Source organism: Sturnira hondurensis, unplaced genomic scaffold (genome assembly GCF_014824575.4).
Source record: "Sturnira hondurensis isolate 20B ecotype Veracruz unplaced genomic scaffold, ASM1482457v3 Scaffold0008860, whole genome shotgun sequence".
Classification (NCBI taxonomy): domain Eukaryota; kingdom Metazoa; phylum Chordata; class Mammalia; order Chiroptera; family Phyllostomidae; genus Sturnira; species Sturnira hondurensis.
Genome location: NW_028081491.1, coordinates 3,019,928 through 3,044,005, shown reverse-complemented (window position 1 = coordinate 3,044,005; position 24,078 = coordinate 3,019,928). Strand labels below are relative to the sequence as shown.

Below are 24,078 nucleotides of genomic sequence, written 5' to 3'. Positions count from 1 at the left end.
GGGACTGACCAGAGCTCGGCCACTTGACTATTCAGCCTACAACTCAGCCTGCCCATCAGGATAATCTAACCACAAACTGCATCTTTATCATCGGGATGTGCATGACCCTCTAGCTAAAGAAGCACAAGATGAGGGCTTAGGTTGTCCTTTTCACTTTTATTCAAATAAATACAATAACTGTAGACAGCTTGATTAATTCTCCAACACACTCTCCTTTCAGGTTGGTGCACTTAAAATTTTAGGTGTGCACTGCCATGGTACATTGTGGCTGGTAGGATCTGTCCTTTACTTTGAAATGATTCCTTCAGAATCAGGCCAATAGCTCTCATCAAATGAGTCATGGTGCTACTTGCCCACATAAGACCAAATGAGAAGAGAACAGACATCTTTTTGGGTAAAACACATTTTTATAAGGTACCTTTGAATAAAATGTAATTGTTTTCCCCCCTACTTACCCATATCAGGCACTTGAAAATGAGAAATATCAGCAATGGGCAACCCAGTTCATTAAAAACATTGGATTTGATATCCTAAGAAAATTCAAACAATGTGAAAGAAAATGGCATTTAGTGTTTTCCACCAAAGTTAGTAAGACTAATAATAAAATATTTTTAATGTGCTAGAGCTTGATTCACAAATGCAGAGATTAGAGAAACTTCATTTGCTATAAATTAGTTTTCCCTGATATTCTGTCTTTATGATTAACTAGTAACTTCTTCAGTTTGAAATTGGTTTCATTAATATCATCTTTATAGGGAAAAACTTCAGTCCTCTCTGGCTTGGTCTATGGTACCCCATGTGTTTATCTGAATAATAGTTACGGCTTCGATAGCTGACTGACAGTTTGGTTCTACAAGGAACTAGTTTAGGAAGTTAATTTTTCTTATCTAAAGCCAGTAGGGCGAATGTAACCTAAGTGGGTTAAATTCATTTAAAAAAATCTTACTTGTCCTACTCAAAGGCAGTCAAAGGCAACTGGGTCAATGGAATGGCAGACTGGGAGGCATGGGCCACATCTCACACTATCACACTACCAGCATGAACAGACATGGCTCTGGGGAGCAGAAACAGCACCTGGAGAGAGAGAGCAGGGCTGCAGTGCCCCAGCCCTGTGACGGGCCTTCCCAAGGAGTCCTGCTCCAGGGAGAGTCCCACAGGGACCACAGCGCCCACAGCTGACCCCAATTCTTCTGTAAAGATGTGATTTGGCTCAGCAGCCACCCAGGGGAGTTAGAATAAGGCCTAATGTGTGAGAGCCACTCTTGCCTCCTGTGGCATTAGAAGTTGGCAAAGTCATCTAAAAGCCTGAGCAAATCTACTTTCTAGAAGTAAAAAATCCTGACCATCTCACAGTCATTCCTTTAATGTAAAACTAAACCACCCTGAAAAATAATATACTTTGAAACCCTCTGCCACATTTATAAAAAACATTCAAACAATTTTAAAAAATCCTTTAAAAATGTTGTATCAACAGCCTTCTTATTAATAAATATAAAACACTTGGTTTAAGACACTTGGTGACTTCCTTACATCATGCATCAGGGATGAATAAACAGTGAGGTTTTATCACTGACATCTATTTGGTAAAAACTCTAGAAAGAGTTCTGTCAATAAGAAAATTGTTTTGGAAAGAAGAGTTACAACTTTTCCCCAAAATGCCAAAAAGAATAAGGATGTAAACACTACATATTTAAAATATTAACACAACAATATTAATTCAGTTAAGTAAATAAAAGAAAGTGGCACCAACTTTATGGCAATTTTTTAAACACAAAAATGTAGCTCATTGACATTTTAAAAGAAATAATTACTCCAAAGAGAAATGGTTATTCTTAGCACAAACCAAGAGCATCTGAAATAAAGTGCTAGGAGTCAACACAGCACCACACTTTAACTTGTTCACCTATGAACAGAAACGCCATCTGGATCTTCTGGTACGAAACATGCTCCGTGAGGGGAAGGTCAGCTTCATTACACACAAGGTTTAGGGCTGTCATTTGTCCTTTTTCTTTTTTCTTCCAGTGTGTGCTTAAATATTTTCTTTAGGGTATTGTAAACTATTGGTCCATTTTCAGAATCAAAATTAACCTGGTGACAAAGAATATTTATTTTCAGGACACTGTAACAAGAATTTTAACCAATCTATTTTGGGAGAAAAGATATATGGTGAAAAAATAGAACTAATATTTATATACAAAATTATATATAAATTTAAAAGTACACACATTTCACACATTAATTTTAATTGAAAGACTATATTATAATTGCCAATTATATAAATGCCAACCATGTCAATGAAAAAACAAAGAGTTAAATTGAGCACCTGGATATGTAGTATACTCATACCCTGCCAGGAAACAAGTCAATAGTGAGTATGAAGTGAGTTTCAAATCCAGAGACGGATCACTGATGATACGAGGAAAAGATCTCCATGAAAACAATGCGCACTAACTGTCAGGGCTGCACTGGGGCAAGCTGCACAGGAGCCTGCCTCTCCACCTGCTATCCATGCAACCTCCAGGCACACCTGACCTCTCTGTAAAAAGAACAGCACAATTCCCATCTCCTTAGGGTTCTGTGAGTACTAACTATGAGAGCCCAACATGTGTGTGACACATATAAAAACCTACATAGCAGTTTCCTATCCCCTTTGTGGGAAGGCACCGTGTACACATATGTGGGCTGCCTGCTCAAGTTCATCACACCGCAAGATTAGGAGTGATGCAGGACAGAGAACCAGAGCACGCCTTCACTCCAACCCCAAAGAAATGTGTGACTCCTCAGGACAGGGTCAGATCTTGGCCAGTGACTCCCTCCTCCTGCAAGTGGAGGGAGGGCTATCCCTTTGTGAAGGGCTGGGAAGGGTATGGGATTTCACTCTGTTCACAAGCCAACAAGCTCATTTGCCAGCTTGAGGTCACTGGCAGGAGACACTAGACTGCTAGGTCAGAGACAACCCACCTTCTAACTTGAACAACATAATCACAGGTGGAGGCTGCACAAGCAGGGTGCTTGCATCATGGCTGATGATCTCAAGGTAGGGGCAGCCAGCAAGCCTGCTAAGCTCTGGCCTGAAGGGAGACATTCTCTTTACTACATAGGAAACAGATGCCACACAGGATTCCTTGAAGAGCCCAGGATTTTTGCAGACCAATATTAAGGATTTTGTTTTCAGTTAATTCAGACATTTTTATCTTAACCATTATATTTTCTATCTTATTTGCAGAAGCTTCTTACTAATATTAACATGTTTTGTCTATTTACTTTGTTAAACACCAAACCACAACCCTCCCCACAAAGCAAGTAGCCTCTTGGTCTATGAAGGTTTGTGAAAATATAATAAAATAAAGACTTAAAGGACCACATGATTGGGGTTTGCACTGCTGACTCTGGAAACTTAGTGCCATAAAGCTCCAGATGAGGAACAAGAAAGCCTGTCAGAATAATATCACTTTGGAAAGAATGGAGGGGGAGGAGACTGATGAATGAGTACAGATAACTGCTATCACCATTAATGTTTACTACAGACATCATCATTGAAAAGCTTGGTTTTTTGTTAAATGACATTTTCATAAGTGAGAGAGGTACCAACAAATTAGCTGAGTGGGTGAGAGGAACCGCTTCACCTGGCAGGGACCTGGTTCTTTTCTTCAGCCAGGAAAACTTGCTGTAAGCCAAAAGGATGTGCAGAGAGAGAAAATGTTTTTTTTCAGTCTTTGTTAGGGATTTGCTAACCAGGACATGCTACCAAATTGTCAATGCTGGATGCCAAATTCTCACTAGATGATTTCTTGTGTAGACCCAAGGTAGAAATGGCTCAAGAACAAAATTCTCTGACTTCTACTAGCACATCATTTAAAAATACTTTCTCAATACCCAATTGTTTCTCTCTTCATAAATGTTCTTTGTTCAAATGTTTTCCTTCCAATAGAATCCCATAGGTCAGCTTTTTTCTAATACCACTGTTAGAAAACTGGTATTTTTTTTGGCCAAAGCCTGCAACTACTTTCAAGAAATGTCAAACACATTTCCATTAAGAGGAAACATAGCTAAATATTTTATTTTAGAGGCAGCTGGTGATCTCTGGATTCTATTTTGCATAGATCATGCTGCTTGTGGTCTGAAGGGGCAAGGGACAGTGCCACTCACCTTAGTGAAAGCTTTAATGGCGCGAGCGAGGACAGCTTCTTCCACATCCACAGGAATCGTCTGCAGCCTCACTATGCAGTGCAACACGCAAAGAATAGTCTGGTGCTGGCCCTGTTTTTGCAGAAATCAAAACAAAACAAGTTTTTTTTAAAACATGCCTCAAGAAATAAACTGAAAGCAAACGCAAAGCCAGGAACTGGTTTATGACTAAATACTAAAAACTTCTAATACCACACTATCTACCAAGGCTCTACCAGTGTTTACTGTTATGTGTTTGAATGCTTTCAGGAGAGAAAATCAAAGTTGACTAGTTATTAAATGAAGCACAATTTCAAATGAAATGTCTTCCTTGATGTGAACTGAAGGGATGATCCATTCTTGTTTCTGGACACAATTGTTTCAATTGGGCTGATGTATGCTGATGAATCACAGCAACCATGGATTTGCTTGCCCTGCCCACTGCAGATGCTATGGAGGGAGAAGAGGCTGCTCACACTGGAGAAACAAAGAAGGAACCCCACCACTGGACCACAGTGCCCCTTAAGTGTCACTGACTTCACCCTGGACACCTACTCAAAGGGCATAATCTGAAACACAGAAATACCTGATCATATCAGTGATGTTCACAAAAGTAAACACCTGGAAATAACACCAATGCACTACACACGGGGTTGGAGTGAGTGATGATGGAACCACAGGATGCGACAAAAGGTGCAGAACTTTGTGCCAGAGCTTTTGGAGTTTGAATTCCGCTCCAACACAGGCTATGTACCTTGGGTGGGTTACTTCACCTCCCCTTTTCAGTAGAACAGGTCCTCTATCTTTCCAGGCTATGGGGATGGAAGAAAGTGGAAATGGAAATTACACCCTAGCAAGGGCCTAGCCCACCATCGTCCAAGAAGGGCAACTGCCTCTCTGATCGCCTCTCTAGATTCATCTCTATAATTTAATTGCTGAGAAACAGCCTCAGAGAACAACTCCCAATACAGGAAAAATCTTATCTTTAAAGATGTGCACCACACTGCTGTATGTCTGCTTGTCTGTGTGTGCATCAGCAGCAGACGTGCAAAGGAGGAGGCACTGCAACACAGAATGTAATTCAAGGCTCCTTAGGAGACAACACTGCTTCCTAAAGCAAAGTGTATTTTTAAATGAAAATTTAATACCTCAATATGGATAAAATATTAAATTGTATAAAAGGAGCTATTAGAGTCCGCCCCTCCTTTCCTAGAACCGTTGTCTCCTAGTGTGTTCCTTAATGCGACCACCGTAACTGTCAGTTTCTTGTTTTCCCTTCTATAGTCTTCTATATTTTATACATGTGCTGCAAAATTATGTATGTGACACACTGCTCTTTCAAAGAATATACAAATGAGTGCATATTCCAACCTACCACACAGCTCTTCAAATTATATGCTGCTCATGGTAAATAAGTAGAAATATATACTTGAAAGTGAAAGTGGTTAATTATGACATATCCCCACATGTTAGAGTATTTACCTGTCCATCAAAGTTAATATTTATGAAAAACTTAACACTAAACATGGTAACCACCTATGTTATAATTTTGATCAAAAATGAAGAATAAAGTTGTATGTGAAATGATTTCACCAAGAACTATATGAAATGTTAAGACTGAAAGACTTGAAAATGTTTCAAAGTGGGATTATGGGCATTTGTTTCCCTTTTTATTTTTTATTTTCTAAATGTTTATTCTAGGTATTTCTTCTCTGGGTTATGGGCATTTCCCTTTTTATGTACTATTTATTTTTTTAAAATACATTTATTTATTTTTAGAGAGAGGGGAGAGGGAGGGAGAAAGAGAGAGAGAAACATCAATGTGTGGTTGCCTTTCAGAGGCCCCCAACAGGGCACCGAGGCCTGCAACCCAGGCATGTGCCCTGACTAGGAATTGAACCAGTGACCTTTTGGTTTGCACGCTGGCACTGAATCCACTGAGCCACATCAGTCAGGGCTCCTTTTTTATTTTCTAAATGTTTATACTGAGAATTTCTTCTTTTATCATGAAAAACTTAAATTAGACCCAGATATGGGATTCCATATGAATTCCCTTTTTGAAATTTTTTTTTTAGTTTGTGAAACATATACAGCTAATATCATAAACTGGTGTAACAGCTAATTTACCTTCTCTAATAAAAACAGAGCTTCTGCAGTATCTGCATGCCTGTTAACCAACATGTTCACGTCCTCTTGGGTTATCACAGGCTCCTTCAGCTGTTCCACCCACGACCACATCAAACTGCACAGGATGAAAGGATCCTTTTCACCACATATTCTTTCCCAAGCTCCATTTCGGGAATTCAGTTCTTTCTAAAAAGAAAGGAAGAAAGAGAAAGGGAGGAGAAAGATGAAGGGAGGAGGGAGGAAGAGGGAGAGGGAGCAAGGCACCATTTGGTATCTGAAAATCCTCAGGCTGTCCAGGAGAAAAGTCTCAGGTTCTGGGTATGGTCCTTCCCAGGACCCCGACTTCCAGGAGGTACATTGGGTTGAGATACTGAACTTTTCTAAGCCTGTTTCCTTCTACTAAATGTACCTATACCCAATAGGGGCTGATAACTGGGGTCTGCTAAAGCTCCTAGTGCACAAAAGGGCTGTTAACCCAGTTCTCCACTTCACTCAGAAACCACGGAACAGTTCAGGAAGGGAGCCTGCTTTTTCAGGGTCCTGGTGAGCAAAACAGAAATATTTGCTGCAATGAAGTAGAATAGCAGATTGAAAATCATAAGTAAGAGAACATTTGCAAATTAACCTGAAATAAGGGAAAGCTTCTGACTGAAACTTCAAAGTGCACCCCCCAAAAGTGCCTAAAATTGGCAAGTGAAGTATATGTGCTACTTTCAAATTCCTCTTTAGAATTCTATGTAGAATTTAACAAATAACAAAACCTGTACCTGGAAATTTGATAAGATTGAAAACAACTAGGAAGTCTTGCCACTACTCCAAGTGCCTGGAGATAATTTAGACAGGTGATTTTAAAACTTTACCTCACAGATTAGGAGAAAAGTGAGGTAAGAATTTTAATTTATGACAGGATATTTAATTTTAGATTTACATTTTAGTAAATAAAATGTTTGCAATAATAGTAAACACAGTAATTGCTACCATTCATTCCTTCGCCCATTCCAATATTTGCAGAAGTTACCATATGACAGAAATTACGATACATGACTTACCTCTGATTCTACAGCAACCCATCAACGAGGCCCTTCTACAGACTAATGTACTGGGTGGCTCAGGAAAGATGAAACAACTTGCCCAGGAGCCCAAATAGAGAAACAGGCATTCCCACCCAGGTCTACTCCACCCCAGTCTGTGATATTCCTGCCATGACACTCTGGTGCTAGGGTTCTCTTTATCATCTCATAAATAAGCCAATACTTTGAAAGACAAGTTGGACAGAAATGACAAACTCAAAGACCCTCTTAGTAAATGACTGTTACCTGCATGTTTTCCAAAATCTTCAGTGGACTTAGGAAAAGACATAAAAATGATTAAGAACACTAAACACACGAGCTGTGTTCCGGCTCTGCTGCATTTGGACCACACGACTTCCAGCATGTTACTTGACACCTGTGACCCTTAGTTTCCCCATCTGTGATACTTCATTCATGAGGACTGTACAGATTAACAAAGGACCTGTAAATACTATCATCTGCCTCAAAGGATTATAGTGAAAATCACATGAGATAAAAGACAAGAAAGGGCCTAGTACAGGCACAGGTGGCATTATGCTGTGTAAATCATGTTCATTTTACTTTTTTAAAAATAATTTTTTAGTTTTTCAATTCTAGTTGCACAGTATTATATTAGTTTCAGGTGTACAATCCAGTGGTTGGACATTTGTATAGCTTACAAAATGATCACCCTCATAAGTCTAGTACCCACTTGACACTGTACACAATCATTACAATATTGATTATATTACCTGTGCTGTATTTTACATCCCCATGACTGTTCTGTAATTACCACATTTTACTTAATCCCTTCACCTTTTCACCCAGTCCCCCAATTCTCCTTCTCTCTGGCAACCATCAAAATGTTTCTGTCAGTACCAGGGGGACCCCCATGAAAAACACCCAGAATTATTTTCTGGAGGGCAGACACCTTGAAGTACAGGCTTGTCTCACTAGGTGAGTGTTCTTGGAACCCATCTGTATCACTGTGCCAGAGGCTGCATTCAGCTTCACTGAATTTTTTTTTTTGTAGTCTCTTTGCTAGCCCATTTCATGATGGGTGATTTACAAGCACACCTTCCCACACCACACTGAGTCAGGAATTCTTGACCACATATGGCACAACCCCTGTGCTCCACCATCCGTATTCACATGATCTTGCCCTGAGTGACTATTTGTTTCCCCTATGAATCAGTTCTCAAAGAAAAACATTTTGCTGATGTGGAAGAGGTGAACAAAAAAGCAGAAGGAGCACTTAAAGGTATCAAAACTGAAGGGTTCCACAACTGTTCTGAGTGGTGGGAAAAAAGTCTCAATAGATGTATTACATCAAATGGACAGTACATTGAAGGTGACTAAAGTTTAACCACACAAGAATAAATACACAATTTTATAAATAAATTCCATTTGGGGGGGATTCCCCCTTGTATGAGTCTGTTTCTGTTCTGCTTATTTATTTTTTAAAGATTTATTTACTTATAGAAAGTGTGGGGAAGGAAGGGAGGGAAGAGACACACTGATTGGTTGCCTCCTGCACACCCTGAGTGGGAACTGGGCCTGGAACCCAGGCATGTGCCCTGACTGAGGATTGAACCATCGACCTTTTACTCACTGGGGTGATGTCCAACCAACTGAGCAACACCAGTCGGGACCATTTATTTTGTTTTTTGATTCCACATGTAAGTGAACTTATCTGACATCTGTCTTTGTCTGAGTTATTTCACTCAGCACAACCACCTCCACATCCATCCATGTTTTTGTAGATAGTAAGATTTCATTCTTTTTTACGCCTGAGTCATAATCTATTGTATAGCTGCACCACTTCTTTATGCATTCATTAATGGTGGACACTTAGTTTGTTTCCATATCTTGGCTATTGTAAATAATGCTGCAATGAATATAAGAATGCATGCCTTCTCAATTTAGTGTTTTGGGTTTCTTTGAATAAATACTTGTAAGTAGAGCTGCTGAGTCCTTCCTTGTCTCTTCTTATAGCCTTTATTTTAAAGTCTATTTTCTGGTATAAGTATTGCTTCCCCAACTTTTATTTTTTTTAAATTTCCATTTTCATTAAATATCTTTCTCCGTTACTTTCAGTCTGTGTCTGGCTTTCAATCTGAAGGGAGTCTCCCATGGACAGCATATGGGTCTTGTTTTGTTATCCATTCAGCCTCCTGATGTCTTTTCACTGAAGCATTTAAATCATTTACATTTAAAGTAATTGATAGACATGTATTTATTGCCATTTTATTATTTATATTTATTATCTTTTTCTTCTTCTTAAAAAAGACCCTTTAACATCTTATAATACTGGTTGGTGGTGATGAACTCCTTCAAGCTTCTTCTTCTCTGGGAAACTTTTTATCTGACCTTCAATTCTGAATGATACCTTTGCTGAGTACAGTAATCTCGGTTGTAGGTCCTTGCTTTTCATCACTTTGAATATTTCCTACCAATCCCTTTTTGCCTCCAAAGTTTCTGTTGAGAAATTAGCTGACAGTCTAATAAGAACGCCCTTGTAGGTAACTATATGACTTTTTCTTGCTGCTTCTAAGATTCTCTTTGTCTTTAACCTTTAGCATTTTATTTATTTTTGTTTTACAGTAGTTTTATTCATAATTGCAAAAACTTGGAAGCAATCAAGATGTATTTCAGTAGGTGAATGGATAAACTGTGGTATTGGTTTGGCCAAAATCCATATGTGTTTTTTTCATAAAATAAAAGACATTTTCATTTTCACCAAAACTTTATTGATTTGGATACTTTGAGTATTTCAGCTATCTCCCATGTATTGTAACATTGACTATTTTCAATTATTGTCTTGATTTGCTCACTAATCACTATCAACTTCAATTGGTCTACCTGACTGTGGAACATCATCCAGTGAGAAATCTCCAGCATGAAACTTTGCAAGCCACTTTTGACACATTCAATCAGTCACAACACTTTCTCCATATACTGCACAAATCTTTGTGCTTCAGTTGCATTTTTAACTTTCTTGAAATATCAAAGCATAACATGTCAAAAATGTGTATTTTCTTTTATCTTCAATATTAAAATGGCTACACAAAAATTCTCCAATTTTGATAGTTTTTTTAAAAAAATTACATGTTGATATGACAGCTGCTACAGTACAGTCTAACAAAATTGTTTTGAATGAAGTTAAAGACAACTCGGTGCTACTAGAGTCATCTTATAGAAAAAAAACTTTTTTGGGCAACCTGCTATATTCAGACAACGGCATATTTTTCAGCACTTAAAAACTCATGAAAGGACATGGAGGAACCTCACATACGCCTTGCTAAATGAAAGAAGCCAATCTAAAATGCCAACATACTGCATTATCCCAACTATATGACATCCTCAAAAAGGCAAAGCTATGGAGACAATAAAAAAATAATCAATGGCTGCCAGAAGTTGGGAGCACAAAAGATTTTTAGGGCAGTGAAGACCTTCTACATAATATAAAATGATGGGTACTTTTCATTATGCATCTGCCCAATGTACAATAAACAAGTGAATCATAGGTAACTATGAATCTTGGGTGACATGTCAACACACCAAAGTTCACAGTTTACACCACTATGGGGGATGCTAATTATGAGGAAACTATGTATGAGGGCAGTGGTATATGGGAACTCTATGCTGTGCTCAGTTTTGCTATGAACCCAAAACTGCTATAAAAAATTAAGTCTATTTTTAAAATGTCTAATTTTAGTACTGTAAAGTTGTTTTTTAAAAACCAGTTATAAAATAACCAGTAAGAGTTAATGATAGTCTTTCTGATTATCCAATAATGAATGTTGAAACAATGAATTATATTCAAAATGATCCAGCACTTTGGCAGCACCCAATAGAATAAATCTGACTGGCTAGATAAAGTGGTTGCTTTTTCATCCTCATTTTCAAATGCTTTTGTGCCTCAATATTATTGGCAGAGGTGAGAGCAGGAAAGAGAAATAGACAAAAATAAACCAGTGTGATGAAAGAAATGTCACAGGAACATGAAGCAGAAGTAAAGAAAAAAGGCACATATGATAGAGAGGACGTGAATGGGATATGTTAACAAGTCAGAATGAATGCAGAATAACTTGACAACATAACAAAGAATTCATATTTCCCCAATTAATAAATGGTTCTATTAACTTTCTCTGATGATACACACACACACACACACACACACACACACACACACACATTTTACCCTCATGTGAGGGTATATTTCCTGACTTTTACAGAGTGTGTAAGAGAAAGAAAGTTAAAGGAAGAGAAATATTGATTGGGTTGCCTCTCATACTCACCCTAACCAGGAACCAAACCTGCAGCCTGGGCAAGCGCACTGACCAGGAATCAAACCTGCCAGTTTTTGGTTTATGAGACAATGCTCTAAGCCACACAGGCCAGAGAAGATGATACATATTTTTAAGAATCAAAAATGTAATGAAAAAAGCTGGACATAATAATTGAGAAAATGCTAGGTAATTTTTTTCACATAAATATGGCAGCTTAGTAAACAATGTTCACAAATGCTTTTTAAGAATTAAAAACAAACAAATAAAATAAATCTTAGCTAAAAAACAATTTAAAAAATTATGTAGATAATTGAATGATCAGTCCTCAGACAGTCACTGTATACCTTGTCTTCCAAATACAATTCTAAAAAGCATAGGCAAGCCACAGGTACAAATATATCAGCTGAATGTATGACTACTTCTGATGAATCTACAATTATTTTCTTTTTAAATAGAGAACAGTCCAAAGTGAATGTTTCATACTCTTTACCATCTCCGCAAACATGAACTCTGTATTTCTCAGAAAGCTCTAAGAGATAAGGCTCCATTTGATCCAGGGTTTTTCCAACATGCTTATCTAGCTTCAAACTCAAAAGCTTTGATGATGACTGCCTGAATGTTATCATCTCTTGGAGCAAATCTTGGTTTCCTTGCCAAAGGTAAGCTGAAAGCTGAAGATTAAGCCTTCTACACACATTTTCAACTCCAACACACTGATAATAAGAAAGTATAGAACCTATGATATTCCTTCCACTTTTTCCTTTTTTTTTAACAAGTTTCAAAAGGTCAGAGATCTTTAACCTTATCACCTTCACATCTGTCCTGTATCTACACACCTTCCTCTTATGGTAAAGCAACAGAGGGGAAGAGCCATTGTTTCTGCATACAAATCAATGACACGATGACCTACTGTCTGATACATGTAGCCCTCCGGTTCATTTGACTGCACTTGGTTTTCAGTTGGTCTTAGATTTGCTAAACCAACAATCTCATGCCTGGCAGGAATGCACTGCATCATGTTGTAACAGCTGTCCTTCCCACCACTGATCAGAGCTGCAACTCTCATGCTGGGCACAGTACGCATGTGCAGCAGACCTACCATTAGAATTTTAATAATGATGCGCCTTGGTGTGGACTTCTTTAGGTTCATTATGGTTGGGACTCTCTGTACTTCCTGGACATGTATTTCCTTTACCAAGTCAGGGAAGGTATGAGATGAGGCATGACAAGATCAAGGCATGCTGCTTGTTTGAGCTTTTAGGAAAGTCTGTAGCATGAACCAAAACAGACCATTAGTATGGAAAAGACACTGGTAGTGGTTGGGTGAACCTGGAAGTTGGGTGGAACAGGGTCTCAGGAGATAACCAGGGAAGGGCAAACTGTGTTAGCCAGGTTGATGGAGACTTAGATATGGTGCCCACCTGCAGGCTCTGTAGAGAGAAGTCTCAACAAAGAAAATATGGCCTCTGCTAGTACTTCTGTCTGGGAGAAAACTGCCCCACCTTTGCTGGACAATTTAGTTCCTCTCTGTATGTCCCTAATGCATTTTGAGCTGCTGTGAGTCTGAGTAAGTCTGTGCATGGGTTCTTTCAGAGGAACACCTGGGACTCCAGAAGCCTCCATCTCACTTAGCCACCATCCCCACTAGTTTTCATAGCCAGGAATTATGGGGACTTTTCTGGACTGAAAGCTTCGGCTGGGGGAACCTGCTGTGGAGCTGGGACCCCTCACTTCTCAAGGGGCCCTGTGCAGTGGAGCTATCCCTCCTTATTTTTAACCAGTACACTGTAGGTATGGGACCAGCCTGTTCTGAGTTCTGCCCCTACTACTGGTCCCTAGATGGCTTTTCTTTATATCCTTAGTTGTAGGACTTTTGTTCAGTGAGGTTTTAGGCAGTTTTGAATGATGGTTATTCTTTAGTTTAGTTGTAATTTTGATGTAATTATGGGAGGAGCTGATTACCTTCTGCCTTCTTAATCTGAAGCCTCATTTTACTCTTTCCAGAATTCAACTAATTTGTTTTTACTACTGAAAGGCTCATAATAAAATCTAGAAAAGAAAAAAAGGGCAAACCCCTCCAATCAAAAAGTTGTACGTTATGTTCACCTCTAGAAATGCTTTCATATGTTATATGTTGAGACAATCTGGCTTATGTACTACTCTGAGCAGTGTGGGCACAAGTGGGGCTGACCCACAAGAGGGCATGAGCTGTCACACATGAAGCCAAAAAATCGACTGCAAGCCATCATGACACACAGTGACACAGCAGAAAGATCTGCCACCTGACTAGAAGGCTTATTAATTTATGAGAAGAAAATAAAGAACATGCTCCATGTTGAAAGAAATAATACATTTAACTATTTGTTAAGCAAAACACAATTCCAATGGAAAAAGTGTGTGAAGTGCTCTCCTCCCCAGTTGTAAGTGGGTGTGAGGCTCCATGCCTGTTTTACCACCTCTGCACCTGGAAGGTCCCAGCCCTCTTTGAAAGTACACGGACCACGCTTAATTAGTGGCAGAATACAGAAGAGCAGCTAAACAAGTAACTTGTGGGAGATTATGGACTAACAAGTAAAGATTTCACTGCCCCACATTTGGGCAGTTCACCTGTTTTTGATGACTAATTTTTTAACAGGTTTTTAAAAGATATTATTTATCTTTAGAGGGGAAGGGAAGGAGAGGAGGGAAATATCAACGTACGGTTGCTTCTTGTGCGTCCCCTGCTGGGAACTGGCCTGCAACCCAGGCATGTGCCCTGAACTGGGAATCGAACTGTGATTGTGTGGTTTGCAGGCCTGCACTCAATCCACTGAGCTACACCAGCCAGGGCATTGATAACTAATTTTATAAGCCTGCCTTTTGTCTAGTTCAGCTGCTCGTTTAAGGCAGAGTGTGGCTGATTTAAGACTGTATAACACTCTTTTGTGTTGGAAGTTCAACACAAAAAAGGATTAAAATTTTAAATTTCACATTCTAATTTAAATAAAAGCCAAGAAATGGACCCCAAAGACCTAATCCCAGCACACAGATACTCTGTAGTCACTTCCATTTGATTTCCAGAAATGGCAGCTGCCTCACTGGGGCAGGACTGGGGAATCTGCAAGAGAGAATGCTGCTGAGCAGACAGCATTAGTCATGCGTCTTCCCGACCTCACTCAATACTTGTACAGATGATCTCTGGAAAAGAATTTGCTCTGATTTCATGTATGTGTCAGTGGTTCTCAAAATGTGGCTCCCTGCTAGGCCTTGGGTTGACCCTGAGATCCTTCAGGTCAGGCTTAAGTTGATACGGCCTATCCATCTGTCTGTCAGTGTATCCCACAAACCCAGCAAGAACAAAGGATGCTAATGATATCAATCACACCCATGCTTTTCTTACTCAAGTACCCTGCAAAGTGCTAAGGGCTTTCTTTCAGAGGAGACCGAAGCAAGCCTGCACAACAGCCTGTGTCTATCATTTCTATGACATTGGGCTCCTGTTATAGCTGAGAAACCTTAAGTTCAAAAGCATACCAACATGTCTTCAAATTGCTGCAACAAATAAAGTTGGGAAAATGCATGATGTTTTTGCACTGATATAAGTATTTCCCAAGCATATGTAAATAAATGAAATTCAAATACCTGCCACATTTCTACCTTCCTTTTCACTTCCTCCTTTTCTGCAGACTCACTTAAGTTTGCCAGGGCTTTGGCTGCCAGGATTCTCCTTTTTTCAACACTTGATTCAGATTGCAGAGCAGTGTGTGGAGCAACTTCAGGCACATCTTTGCTCTTTTGGGTTTTAGGTCCAATCGATGACTGTGAGGATTGTGTTTTGGGGCCAGAGCCACAGTCCACAGGGCTGCTGCAGCTACCGTGAACTTCGCACAGACACGGGGTGCCTTGCTGGGGAGAACAGTGGGGTTCCTTCGGGATATTTGCAACACTGGATGTAACTGGTTCCCCAGGGTTGTATGAACCAGAAACACCTGGAGAGAAGGTTTTACTCCGTTGTACTTCCTTTGGAATATTCTTCTTTTGGAAAATTGGTGGCCTGTCATCTTTGAATTCTTCCGAGTCTCTAAATTTAGCCTGATTCCAGAAAGAAAATGTATTGCAGATCAGCATTTCCTTACTGAAATCCAGCTGTGGAGTCTGTGAAGCATCATGGTGGCTAATGGGTGTCTGTTGCCTGGGGCTGTGGCAAAACGAGACTTGAGCAGGCACTGTCCATGGAGTCCCTGACTGCTCCAGAAGTGACCCGGCCCTCTGTAAATCTGAGTCACTGTAGCTGAGCTGCCTTTTCAGGTGAGTCAGGGGCTGAAAGCATTCCACATTCCGTCTTTTCCAAAGAGGGTCAAATTCTTGTTCACTGGAAAGAATCACATCTTGATTCTTCAAATCTGCCACCACTGCAGTGGGGGTGAAAGAGTCCAAAGCACCACTGTCGTGCCTCAGTAACTCTGTATCCAGCTGCATCGTGACCATCTCAGAAACAGTTTTTTCAATTTCAGCAGAGAGGCCAGGTACCTCTGCCACTTTTGTCACTATGGGCCTGTTCTCAGCTAAGTCCAGTAACAATTTGCATATGAAGTGGATAATTTTTGGCACATGTTTCAGAAGTCGTGCCTCGTATCCATGAAGTAGATGCCGCTGGCGAATCAGATACTGTGTTAAGGTGACAGCATGTGCTTTGGGGTCACAGCAAGAGAATATGTTGCGAAGAGGAATCAGAAACTGAGTAAATTCCCTCACACACAGTAGCTGTCCTCGAGTTTGAATGGAATTGGGTCGCTTTGCCCGAACAAATATAATGGCTTGATCAGCAGTCATTCTTGTGGAGAAAACTAAGTAGCAAGCTATTAAAACACCTAAGTGGAGAAGAAGAAAGAACTGGATAAGAAAAGCTCATATATGTATATATGTATTTATATATCCATCTTTGATATATAAATTTGGTATTTGTTAGAAAACCATATAGAGAAACATTTTAAGGACAATATATTTCATAAATTTTTGCAAAGGTGTTTATATATTTATCTGTCTATATGGAACCACTCACATTGACTGAGAATACTCAGTGCCCCTTATACGAAGGGGTGAACAGAGAAATTGTCCCAGGGAAGCTAAGTGTGGATGAAGGCAGGATGACTGAATGAGATGGAGTAAGGGGGGATGACTGAGTGGTTGTGGAATGAATGAATATACTCAGGAATAACTGACTACGTGTGGCACGGGGGGAGGATGACTAAGTAATCGCAGAGCAAGTGAGGGATGACCGAGCAAATGTGGAGTGCGAGGGGGTGACTGACTAAGTGTGGAGAAAGGGGGAGTGACTAAGTGCAACGTGAGGGGGGATGGCTAAGTGTGAAGTGAGGGAGAATGACTAGTGTGGAGAGTGTGAGGAATGACTGAGTAAATATAGAGTAGGTGAGAAATAACTGAGTTAAGTATGGAGTGATAGGGGATGACTGTGAAGTGAAGGGGTTGACTCAGTAAGTGTGGAGTGAGGGGGACAAGTGAATAGGTATGGAATAAAGGGGGATCACTGCATCAGTGCAGACTGAGGGGTAACAACTGAATAGTAAGTACGCAGTAAGTGGGGATGACTAAGTGTGAAGGGGAATGGCTGAGTAATTGTGGAGTAAAAGAGGGATGACCTGGCATGTTTATCTTCCTTATGTCCAACTCTAAGACAGGAGAAGTGAAATCCTGCTTCTATTTCCCATTTAACAATTTCTGAAAATTTTTATGTGGTGGAACCATACACTGCACTTAGAACTTCCCACTTCTGCCTTTGCTATCAATTGTTGATACTTTCCTGCCTGGTATTCTACCAACTTGGACATTTTTAGATTTGGGAATTATCCATATTCACAAACTTTTTTCCCTGACAAGTCTTCCTGCAGATTTGTTTTTACACTAATATATATTTTTCTCCATACCATGATACAATTATATATTGCTGTAAGCACTTAATATTAAGGAAAACAGCCTCAACAGTATAAACATTAGGCATTCTTATTAATTTCAAGTTAAAATGAATATTGAAAAAGTGATAATTAACCAATTAGTAAAATAGTTAATTATTATCAAAGTAAAAGGCAATCAAAAGACACTGATATGATTTACCAAAGCTGTGAATCTCACTGCATATATCAGAACCTCTGAATACTGCATGTTCTTTCAGTATGTGGTAGGTAGGGTCTGACATATCATTTTCACTAGGACAGGGAAAGTCTTTAGTGTAAGCAGGAGATCTGCAGACCTACTATTACACGGAATCTAGGAAGAGCAACATTTTGGTTTGACCATGAGAGCTGACGATATTGAGCAGAACTGTATCCACACCCTGACAAAGCTCCTGAGCATATGGGAAACTCTATGGCAGGCATTCAGGTACACTATGGACAGAGTCAAGCTCAGGTGTCTGGTTGAACCAAATGGCAATTAAGACTCCATTGCAACAGTCTTTATTTCTGCCTTCATATCAGCGTGGCACAGAGATTTTCCTGCCTTTTTAAGTAAAATCATTGATTTTTATATAGAATTCTAGACACGGATAGACCCTCCTTCACAAACACGAATTCTGACAGCCATGAATGGAAATCCTGGCTCTGCCACTTACTGGAGGTAGCAAATTAGTTTTATGTCTTCAAAACTCACATTCTTACTGAAGACTTAATAAGAGAGCAAGTATAAATAGAACAGTAGTTGAAACAACGCTTGTTATTTTCTTTATTATTTGGTTATGGGAAATTCCATTTTTAAAGACACTGGGTATTAAAAATTTTATTCTTTATATGTTTAAATATGCTCCAGACAATAAACTATCTCCTAGAATTTACCTGTTCGACCAAGCCCTGCGTGACAATGGATGGCCACTTTTCCTTCTTGTAAGGCAAATGTCATCACCTTCACCATATCTAATATAGTGGTAAGTGATGCTACACCATAATCCTTCCATCCGAAATTGTAGAAGTAAACTGGGCAATGGAAAAGAGAACAGGAAAAAAGTCAACATACAAGAAAAATAATTGCAAGAATATTTGAGAAAAGTGAGTGAATTCATAAAGAGTAGAAAGCTGTAAGGCATGCAGATCTCAGTAGAAGTATAGGCCCAGAATAATAGGCTTTTTACATTTCCATAAAATTTATTGTTAACATTTCTTACAAAGCACATTTCATATTATTTAAGGCATTTCCTACTGAAACTCAGTCAGAAAGAATTATGGAAAAGCAGGACTGCAAATTAATAAAGTCAATAATCTATGCCAAAATGTCTTAGCTACGGAGAGAAGGCATATGATCCTGAACCTTAGAAATGAGTCTAAAATGACTGATAAATGGCAGAAGATGGTACATACACATTTTCAATCTAGTGGAGAAAAAAGAACTAGATGCAGCTTCTTGAAAAAAACATTCCAAAACTGCACAGGTTGATTCTTTCCAACTTGGTGTAATTTCACCCCAAAGCTCCCATGACTAAGAAGCTTCTGGAATTGCCACATAAGGAATTCTGGCATCCCACCCAGAGGCAGAACTGATGTGTCACAGCAAAAGCTGCAGAGAGTCCTGGGTCCCAATCCTTTAACATGGTTAAGCTGTGTGACCCTGAGCAAATCAGAACTTGCTAAGTGTGTATGGTCTCACATGAAGCAGAAACAACTACTTTACTGAACTGTTTTAAGGATAAAAATGAGACTATAGATCTGATATACTGTTAATATTAATCAATGCAGGCACTAATGAAATGGTACCCTTATTTCTACATGTTCTGTTCCCAAGGTCCCTGTCATAGAGAAAGAGAGCCTGCACTTTCCACAGCAATACCACACACAAACACACACACACACACACACACACACACGGCAGTATTCTTTAAAGTCAAAAGTTAGCTCATCTTCATGNTGCAGAGAGTCCTGGGTCCCAATCCTTTAACATGGTTAAGCTGTGTGACCCTGAGCAAATCAGAACTTGCTAAGTGTGTATGGTCTCACGTGAAGCAGAAACAACTACTTTACTGAACTGTTTTAAGGATAAAAATGAGACTATAGATCTGATATACTGTTAATATTAATCAATGCAGGCACTAATCAAATGGTACCCTTATTTCTACATGTTCTGTTCCCAAGGTCCCTGTCATAGAGAAAGAGAGCCTGCACTTTCCACAGCAATACCACACACACACACACACACACACACACACACACACACACACGGCAGTATTCTTTAAAGTCAAAAGTTAGCTCATCTTCATGTTTTAGGAAATAAATGCTTCATGCAGTAAGTATTTATTTCCATCACCTTTTAAACCTAAGAGCTGAGCAGACAAAAGGCTGAGTGCTGTCCTTGATAACTCATGGGGAGGAGTGTGTAAGGACTTACTGCCAGCTTCCATGAAAGCTTCCGGAAGGTACGTGAAACCACTTTCTTGTTCCAGAGGGTTCCCACAGCTGGCATGCTCACCAGGCCGCTGTAGATTAATGATTGTTTTTAAGCCATGACTCAAAGGAAAAAGAAAAAAATTAGTCATATTGGCAGCTAGCTAGCACCGTTAAAAAAGTAATCACTTTTGGCATTAATAAACAATTATTAATTACTCTCAAATTTCCTATTTGAAATAAGCTATTTATACCTATCATTAAATTGAAAATACGTTTCCATTGACGCCAAAAAGCAATGGAGGAGAAAACTTACAATTTGGCTTATGAAACTGCGTGTGAACAATGTGGCATTTACCTCTGAAACTGCTCAATGATGCGGTACTTCTCAAGGAGCTCAGTGGATGGGCGAGCCATTGCCAGGATGTTATCAGTGACCCTACAGATGGGAAGAAGGACTGGTAAAATGTACAAAACCTAGAACATTCTAGCTCCAAGGACCAAGAGAGCAGTACACTAGTTCTCCTATAATTTCAATAACTCTGTAAAATAAGAATTCCTACACAAATCTGGCTTCAATTTTGCATTATGATTAGGATTCTAAAAAACCCTAGCTGCTTAAATCCCTGGAAAAAGTACAGACTGCAACAAAGCATTTTTAAGGACACTCAAGAGATTGTACTGCACATGATAGAGAAAAGTTCAACTGGCAGCAAAGGTGACAGTCTAGGGAGGTTATCCAAAGGTTATAAGTCATCTGAGGACCGACTGGAAGGCATTTCTAGTTCTTGCGCTATCTGCAGTTTAATATGTGTTAATGGGAATAAAAATACCTGCCTCGTAGGATTGGTGCTCAAATTTAACATGATGTGGATCCAAAGTCTTTAGCAAAAATCCACACATGTGGTTATAAATAAATGCTGAATTATTTCAATTTAGCAAAAAATAAAAGCTTTGGACTCAGTTAGGCTTAGTTTCAAATGCTGGCCTTTCTACTTTCTAGCTGTTAGCACATTAGTTTCTCTGGACCTCAATTCCTATATCAATAAAACGATGCTACCAATGCCTACTTTACAAGAGTTTTATGAAGATGAGATAATAATTTGAAAGTGCCTAGCACAGTCCCTGGCCTGTAGCCAAAAGCATGTTTCCTGAGTGTACAAATACACAGAGACCCAACAAATGGCTGCCTCTCATTAGGGCTCTGGCTTCATCCCGTTCTGGTAGAATTTCTCATCAGTATTCTGGTCAAAGGCATATCAGGCAGTCTATTGAAAGCTGTGGGTCACAACTTGAGAGAAGTAACATTAAATGAAGAGGGCAAGATCCAAAAAGATAATAACCTTCTCCCCAGGGTAATGCCTGAAATTCAACAGGGACCCCAAAAGCTTCAGAACCCCCAAATTTAATAGCATTTAGTATAAGAAGAGATGTAACATGAAATCAAAACAGGTAAAAAAGACTCAGATGGTTTAGCCAACAATAAATCAAAAATATGTATGTGGCCTTATGCTTCATTATTAGAAACTTACTGGTCAGACCACACTTCAGGAAAAGTGTTTGCCTTTTCATAACATTCTCAAAGAAAGACAGTGAAAGACTAGAATATGATCTGTGGAGAACAGTGACAGTGGTTCTCCCACCACGTCACTACCCATGTAACCCGAAAATCCAACATGAAAAAGCATGGGTTGCAAGTTGGAGTTGCTGGTCGACAAATATCTAAAATGTAAATGAATTCTTGTTATATACAATGACTCACCACTAGAATTATTTAAACAGTGATTTCCTCTAAGTGTGTTTCAAATGGGATTTGGTCTGATTATCAAAACTCTTCAGATAGCACCACACCGAAAAGACACACTTGACAGCTTACTAGTAATAATAAAAAGCAGTATGATCCAACTGCACCTACACAGCATAAAAAATGCAAGCTTCTGCTATTGTCCACTGAACCAACAACTTATTCCACTCCTAGTGAGACAGACTAGAAGAGTATGTGTGTGAAAATGGGTCTTTTCATGCAGAGTACAGGACCAAAATTAAAACAAGGCTATAGCTTACCTTTATGAAACTGAAAACTACATATGTACCTCATACTTTTTCAAATTTATAGCTCAACATTTTTAACATTTCTAGCAATTTCTGAAATTTAAGAGCTATTTATCTTGTTATCATTTCCTTAAGATATTTACATACATTATTTCACGTAATTAAAAAAGACCCTATGGAATTGTTTTTATTATTTCCATTTCACAGAGGAGAAAACCAAGGTTCAGAAAACCTACTCACAGGCCTGTGTGAGTAGGCCACAGCTGGTCAGGCATCAACGCCAAGGATTGGAGGCAAGGTTCCAACTTCAAATCCCCACACTCCCTCTTCCACAGCATCCAGCCACCAGGCATCACAGACATCTTCAGTCCCTTTTCCTACACAGCTGCAGGTGAGAACTACCACAGACGATAGAATCACTCACCAAGACGAGTAGATACCCCTAATGGCCTGTTCCTGCTCACTCCAGCGGGCTGGATTTTCGTACTTGCATGATCTGCCCCCACATGCCATGGAGCAGGCCACATGTCCGGGAATGACATGTCGTAAACGCTCTCCCACTTTTGTATACTTCGGTGTTGGATGTCCTGAATTGCCTAGAATGTGCAAGGAAGGGATTTAAAATTCCACCCTCCAAACAAAATAGTGATCTGGGAAACACTTCCCATTTTATCTCAGGTTTGTAGCTGAGGAGCTGGAGCTAACTCCCCTTTACTTTGTCAAGATGAAAACCATTAAAACCAAGTGTACTATCTCTTAATATAGCAAACACTTTTAGACACAATTTCCACATGCCACAGTGGTCACACAGAGGAAGCAACTCTAAAGCAGATCTTTCATATGGGAACGAGGTTTGTTCGAAAACTACATTTTTAATATAAAAACACAAAACATTCAATCACTTTATCTCCTATTGCATATTCACTAAAACTCTTAGCATAACAGATGGTAAAACATATAGTATAGAACTGTCAAAATTCAAAACGGTATGAACACAGCACAGCCTCTTCAAATGCCTTAAAGTTAAACTCAAAGGTGTGGAAATCTTTAAGAAGAAAAGGAGTTTTACTTTTTCTCTTGGGGCAAGCTGGGTTTCTCTTGGCACAGCTGACAGAGGACACAGCTAGCATCACCTGGAGAGAAGAAGAGGAGAGCATCTTGGCGACAGAGCCAGGCTGCCCCTGTGGCAGTCGTAGTCCGGTGCCTGAGGCTGAGCGTCGGTGGCCCTGTAAGAAGGAGCTAAGAGTAGGCAGGGCTGAGAGCCGCTGGGGTGGGTCCTGCATGGTGCGGTTGGCCAGGGAACTGGAGGCCAGGAGATGACAGCGCCAGCCTGCTCCTTCATGAAGTTACACTGAGATATGAGCATCACTCTGCATGATCTAACAGCCATTCAGCATAGGCTGACTTGTTTCCATAGCGATGAACAAAGAAACTACTGATTCCCACTCAGAGTTGTATAGGCAAAGTCCCACAGGAATGAACTGTGGTTTGGACAGATTGTTCAACTATGTGGAGGATTAGAATGTATTTTAAATAAATTACTCCCAAATTGTGACAATTCTATTTTGTTTTTCAAACACATTTAAAAGATCTGACTGCTCAAAAATTATATCTAAAACACTATAATGGATTTAGAAAATGCCTTTATGATGTAAACACTGTCTTTTACCATATACTAAAAGGTTTAAAATCTTTTATTTCATATCTATTCTCTAAACATGTTGAAAAAAGTTCTTTTCACTATTCAAGGCAGAAAGAAAGTTAATTGTAATGAAATGGGACATACTGGACATCTGATAACATTATTAAAAGACCATTCCATTTTTCAAAACCAAAAAAATTTCTGTTTTCTTCATAGAACCATTAAATACTTCGATAAAACAAATAAAGACATCTTTAGGGCTGATAAATTAATCAGAAAACAGTTTTGTATTTTTTATCTTCAGAATGTGAAAACCCAATTCTTGGTAATACCTTTATTAGATAGTTAATAATAGCCAGGCTTCTCAAAAACTCAAAATACAATTA

At 39.3% G+C, this 24,078-nt stretch overlaps 2 protein-coding genes across 2 annotated transcripts; both read right to left on the bottom strand.

The window, feature by feature from the left end:
• Positions 1–136: 136 nt before the first annotated feature.
• PTPDC1 (protein tyrosine phosphatase domain containing 1) lies at positions 137–23,440 on the bottom strand. The gene is given in 10 exon segments (XM_037056220.1): positions 137–2,088; positions 4,150–4,260; positions 6,295–6,480; positions 15,257–16,485; positions 18,463–18,600; positions 20,003–20,121; positions 20,357–20,437; positions 22,475–22,646; positions 23,120–23,350; positions 23,353–23,440. Coding segments are annotated over 10 exon segments (2,472 nt in total). The 3' UTR covers positions 137–1,971.
• On the bottom strand, positions 11,916–14,256 carry LOC118993721 (diphthine--ammonia ligase-like). The gene is given in 3 exon segments (XM_037056221.1): positions 11,916–12,424; positions 12,426–12,452; positions 12,454–14,256. Coding segments are annotated over 3 exon segments (858 nt in total). The 5' UTR covers positions 12,786–14,256; the 3' UTR covers positions 11,916–11,925.
• Positions 23,441–24,078: the final 638 nt, after the last annotated feature.